Consider the following 6,226-nt stretch of genomic DNA (forward strand, 5'->3'; position numbering starts at 1 on the left):
GAAAGGAAAAGAGGGGGGAGGTGGAACTGTGCCTCACTTGGACAGGATCCCGCTGATATTGATCGGAGCCGCTGATGTCTGTCTGGCTCATTGTATAACTTGCACAAGAACACATTCAATGCTCTCGACACCGCTGAACCTGGAGCCTTGTTTCCATAGTAACTCATTTCTCGGTGCCTCTAAACATAGCCCTCTTGACTGACTGCAGCTCTGCTCAGAACATCAAGCACAGCAGAAGAAGATCGGGGTGTATGGACAATAATGTTGCAGACTCGAGGCGATGACACCATTTGCTAGCTGGTCCGATATGTCCTGGCGTATTGACGCTCCAAACTGCGGAGGAAGCGCTACAAGAACGGAGTAAAAGACACTGGGGGTGCATAAAAAAATGGCTTTTTATTCCACAAGACAGTCATCTATCTTCCAAAAAAGCAACACAAACAAGCCACTGCTTGTTGAATGCTACGTTTTTAATTTATCACCCAGCTTACCTGCAACGTTGCACTAAGTTTGCAAAATCTGAAAATAGCAGCGCGTCTCTGAAGCAACCTGCTCTATTTAGGCCTCGAGCAAAAAGGGGGCTGCAATAAATCAACCACCCTCCGCCCCCCACCGACCACCCTGCATTTGTGATGGTTTGGGGACGAGAGGGGGATGTGGTTGCTGTCCCTGTTTGCGGGGAAAAAAAAAAAGTGCGGATAACAAAGCAGTTTGGCCTTTTGTTTCCAATAACAGAGAAAAATCATGATGTATCTTGTGAGTGCCATTTGGGACTCAACGATGCACCTGAGTGAGCGAGGAGCATTATTTCTTGATGAAGAATGTGCTGATGTCTGTCGCAACCTTGTTGGCTACGGCGCTCTTCCTCATCCGGCTCCTCTCCTTGGCCTGCTGAGCCGTCCTCTGTTGGAAAAGAAAAATGATTCAAAAGTGGGATATTCATACAATGTGAATTGTCTTTTACCTTCAATCTACATTATTATAATTTTTTAATTTTCTTTTCTGATTGCTCAGCACAATATGACTTAAGTGGGACTAATTGAATAACAAAGCCAGAATGCAGATCCGACATGCCCAAGCAGTACTTTCCCTTTGTACATTCTTTACTCCAGGGGTGTCAAACTCATTTTTGTCACTTTGGAGTTACGTCTTCCCTCGGAGGGCCATTATGACAGTGAAACCGAAGAAATGTTTAATCATCACATCGTATTATTACTTGTACACAGACACACACACACAAAAAAGATGGCTCACTACTTTTGAAATCAGTCAGGTATTTGTTCAGTTACAGTATTGTTCAAGTGAGTCTAAACCTGGTCACAAAATGATTGCAAAAAGTCACCGTTATTTATTACATATGACAATTTGAGATTTCGGTACAGATTTAAGCGAGCGTCATGGAAGTTGACACATATGATTTGCTTTCGCGGGCCGGATCTGGCCCCCGGGCCTTGACTTTGACACCTGTGCTTTACTCTGTCCATCACTTTCAAGCACTACACAGCTTGTAGTTTTTACATGTACACTCAGCAGTGGTGATGCTATTTTTACTTATGAGTTATTTAAAAATCACTGATTCAGCTGCATCCCTGGTAATGGAAAGCCGTCGTTACACTGGCACACCCCGCCACCGTAGAGGGGATAGGGCTGCTTTCAAGGGGGCACCAGAAAGGACAATACGTCTGCTGTAATTTGTGAATTCTTGGGGGTATTTTGGCCGAGGCGTTTTACAGACGTCACCAAAACAGTCGCTGGTGTGACATTAATGCACATTTCAGAAGAGCCTTTTATTTTGACATCCCTGCTCTCTAATGTCTCCTTTGAGGAATCGCGTGTGATTACGAGATACACACACGCGGCCTTTTGCAGCCGATGCTATACATCACCACGACATAGCCGCCTACTGGGATGTTATTACTGGCAAGAGAAGGCTGACCATGTATCACATTACTGCCACCTCAGATGATCCTCAACATGAGGGATGCAACTTTCTTTTCAGCAGGATAAAAAAGAGCTCTGGCCACGGCTGACCAACAAAATAAAGGTGGACAAATGCATTTTGGCCTTGTGTTGAGTGATGCACATACAGCTCTGTGGCAGACGGTACAGAGTGTCTGCAGGTTGTCCAGAGAGCACTGTCCTCCTCCGCTATAGACCGGACGGATGTGGTCCACTTGCCAGAAATCGCCTTCCACTGGAGCGCGGATCATCTCGTTCAGCTGCAAGGGCACCCAAACGTACACACACAGACACACACATACCCGCTGCATGCGGAATGAAAAAAAAAAAAAAAAAAAAAAAAGGAAAACAGCAGCACCCTCAGATGTTCTCCGATACGGCCACAAATTGCAAAAAACAAGCTGTGATTGCACTACCCTCCGAAACCATCCATCTATGCTCAAGTTCATTTTTCCCTACAGCCGTGATGTGTTTAGCTCTGGCTGAGCGCTACTCGCCTAAAGTCTTATTTTACAACACACACACACACAGCCAAACACTCAAATTGAACATATATGTGCACCTTTGAGGCACATTGCAGATGTGCCTCATCATAACCAGAGTCACAAACAAATAGAGAGCACTTGTGATAGCATGGAGCAGGGAATTAAAAAAAAAAAAAATCCGAATAAGAATTCTTGAGTTCTCTACAGCCCGAGACATATGCTTGGAACAATCGCTTTTGGGACGAATAGCTTGAGCAAATTCTCTGATGATGACACCTACATGGCATGAAATTAGTTGGAAAAAGGCTTCTAAAATGTCATTGGATTATCCTGAATTTGTTTTAAAGTTTGAACTTGAGCTTGATGAAAGCAGCAACTCCAGACTGTTGTTTTTCTGTCAAAACACACAAGATGCAATTTGCTGCTTTGTGACCTCCTCCGCTAGCGGGGTTTTGAATCCCAATCAAGGCAATTAACATTCTTGCTTGCACTCCTTGCGTAAGATTCCACTGTTCTGTTTCTTAATTTCTGGTCAGGGCCAGAGCCAATGTGACAGTTATAGAAACCTCAAAATACCCAAGGAGCCACTAGTGGAGCGAACACTGTACAAACTTAAAGACCTTGATGGTTTGATGTAACATAACTCCATCTATGGCTGTAACAAAGAGCAGACTTGGGCAATCCGTCACTGCCGTACTGATATACTGTATTGCTCATCTGTCAGCCACGTTGACTGTGCCTGGTGACACAGTGTGGCTCAGGCACGAGTTGACCCTCTCCCACTTTAGAGCACCTGTTCACAGTGTTTGAGAGTGGCGAGAACTGCTTTTTCACCATTTTCAAGCCTCAGTTTATGCATAAAGTGTTCCCTGGCTACTTCACGGTTCAGTTTTTGTGGCTTATCGCAGGTTTTCATTTGTGACCATAACTTAATCGATTGCAGCTTGAGTTTGCTATTTTCCATGTTTTTTTGCTCATTTTATTCTTTCTATAACTCGGGCCCACCAAGAAATTTTAATTTTTTTGGAGGAGAAATTTGTCTAGCAAAAACAGAGAACGTGAACATAATGGGCGCATTTGGAAATTCAGTGTGACACCTGTGCACGACTTTGAGTGTGTGTGGTTGGAGAGGCAGAGTGGGCTCCCCTCTGCAAATTTTGAAATACAGCCTGAGTTCTAAACCAATCAGCAGCTCGCATTTGCACTGTTTCCATCCGGACTGCCTGGCGCATCGTGACCGCAGTCGGAGCGCCTGGAGCGTGGACCGCCACTCCGTTTTTGGTGTACTCTGAAGAATCGAACGGCACATTTGAGCTACGCTCAGAGTTTTTGAACGGGTGGAGTAAAGCAGCTCGGAAATACTCTCCGTGCGCAGCCTATGGCTCGTCAATTTGAAAAATATCAGCTAATAATGATGATAAAGTTGTTCTTTTTATGTTAAAATGGCTTCCTTTAACTAGAATCCCACGTTGCATTGCAGCCAACGGTACAATCCTGTTGGATTAATGAGCCTAAATCCTTGTTGTTGTGCAAGTTAGTTGCCATGACTACTTCCACAATTCCGGAGGAAGTGCTTCTTTGATGTCTTTAAAAGAAGAAGAAGAAGACAACAAAGACGAAGAAGAAGGTGCAACAATACTCATGAGAGCTAACTGTTGTCTTGCACAATACACATTAATCCACCAGGTTTCAACCTTTGGCGACAATGCGACGCAGGATTCCAGTTGAAGTAAGCCGTTTTAAGACAAAAAGAAAAACTAGTTATGAGCCGCCGTTTCGTCATCTTGTCCTCATCCAGCGTCGGGGTGCAGAGAGCGCTCCACTCACATTAATTTATGAATGCAGTCTTTAATCAGAAGATCTGTATTTATTCTTCATTTTGCATGAAGTTAAATGTATTAAGTCCAACAAGCGGGCGGCACCGTGGTCGACTGGTTAGCACACACCTCACAGCGCAGAGGTGTAAGGTTCGATTCAGGCGGAGTTTGCATGTTCTCCCTGTCCCTGCGTGGGTTTTCTCCGGGTACTCTAGTTTCCTCCCACATTCCAAAAACATGCAAGGCAGGTTGATTGAACACTCTAAATTGTCCCTAGGTGTGAGTGTGGGTGCGGATGGTTGTTCGTCTCTCTGTGCCCTGCGATTGGCTGGCAACCAGTTCAGGGTGTCCCCCGCCTACTGCCTGAAGACAGCTGGGATAGGCTCCCAGACCCTCGTGAGGATAAACAGATTAGAAAATGGATGGATGGAAGTATAACAAGCTCTTAGAATGGCAGGAAGTGTGTGTGTGTGTGTGTGTGTGTCCCCCCCGAAAAAAAAAATCAACCTCTACTTCTTACTTTGTGTATTTTGTCTATTGCTGGTAATTTTTGGAATGCAACCTGCACTGTGTATGCAGAATCACACCTCTCTCTCTCACACTCGCGCTCTCTCTCTCTCTCTCTCTCTCTCTCTCTCTCTCTCTCTCTGGCTCTTTAAATAAATGTCATGACATGGGTGCTTGTGGATATTCTCTTTCATCCAGGCCATTTCTTTCTCATGGTATTGAATTGATCACAACTGCAATGGTCCGGTTGTCTTAAAAGACGTTTCGCCTCTCATCTGAGAAAGCTTCATCAGTTAGTACAAGAAGGCTTGCTTCGGACTGACCAGCCTTAGTTTGTGTGGATAAGACAACCAAAAGTGTTTATGGCCCACCCCACCACCAACATTAATCATTCTCGGATGAGAGGCGAACAGTCTTCTAAAACAACCAGAGCAGTATTGTAATTAATGCCATGAGAATATCATAACATAACTATTGCCTTTAATTGCTTTGAATTTAACTTTTGTACAAAGTACACGAAATGCATAGTCATTTTTGGTATAATTGAAATTCCAGGCAGAGTTGCAATAGCTTGGGGGGAGAAAAACAACTTTGAGAGGTCTTCTGCTGTACAACAAACAAGAGACGCTCATTATCGGGTTACTGGTGATCACACTGCATGGCCGTATTGACACCTGCAAAGTTTGAATATACAGGAATTTATCTTTACAGGCTTGTTTTAAATAGCTTATTACAATGATGGCCAATGAACTGGAAGCAGGCAGATCAGGTAGAGCTGTTCCACTCCTTGCATGTGTGAGCGCCCAAAAGTGAAAAATGACTGAAAAAAATATTGAAAGGAACATAATAAAAACGTTTTGTGGGTTTTCTCTGCAACCTCTTCAAATGATTTTAGACCTGATCACAAAGTAACACTCTACATTTCTGCTTGGCCAGAGTAATAGAATACAAAAACTGCAAGAAGTTCTAAGAAGAACCACTGGAGGGCAGAAAGTAATGAATTTTGCCTCACTGGAGAAGAATTCTAGCACAATTGGCTCCCAAGCAAGAAGGATTCCAGAACCAGATTCACTTTGAACCAAAGTGAAAACACAAAAGACCAACACTATTGATCCCATTTGAGACAAAGAGTAGAAATCAATTAAGAACTAAAGATGATTGAAGAGAAACCTGACAAGGAGTTGGGAACCAAAAATCAATTTGCCCAATTTGAGTGCTACTTTGCTGACATTACGGCAGTGAGGTGGAATTGATCCCAAAAGATTTAAAGAGCAGGCCGGAACATAGGGGCAGAGTTCCCATCGCAAACGCACGCTTGCCTGGTCTCACACAAACTAAAATAGACTGAAACACTCACATGGCGAAACATAGAGATGTGTAGCGGGAAACACACACACACACACACACACACACACACACACACACACACACACACACACACACACACAGGCACACACA

General features: G+C 44.0%; 1 protein-coding gene across 8 annotated transcripts in view; it reads right to left on the minus strand.

Moving 5' to 3' along the window:
- Nucleotides 1–376: 376 nt before the first annotated feature.
- Nucleotides 377–6,226, minus strand: part of zranb3 (zinc finger, RAN-binding domain containing 3) — a 98,022-nt gene continuing 92,172 nt past the window's right edge. For 7 of the 8 annotated variants that reach the window (XM_019868446.1, XM_019868445.1, XM_019868450.1 and 4 more), the window contains 2 exons: nt 2,088–2,219; nt 377–903 (listed from right to left, as the gene is read on the minus strand). In XM_019868446.1, the coding sequence (XP_019724005.1) occupies nt 805–903; nt 2,088–2,219 (231 nt within the window). In that variant the 3' untranslated portion in view covers nt 377–804. Of the gene's footprint in view, nt 904–2,087; nt 2,220–6,226 lie in introns of those variants that run through there. The other variant, XM_019868451.1, reaches the window with a different exon arrangement.

The sequence above is a fragment of the Hippocampus comes genome, unplaced genomic scaffold (assembly GCF_001891065.2).
Source record: "Hippocampus comes isolate QL1 unplaced genomic scaffold, H_comes_QL1_v1.1 scaffold41, whole genome shotgun sequence".
In the NCBI taxonomy this organism is placed as follows: domain Eukaryota; kingdom Metazoa; phylum Chordata; class Actinopteri; order Syngnathiformes; family Syngnathidae; genus Hippocampus; species Hippocampus comes.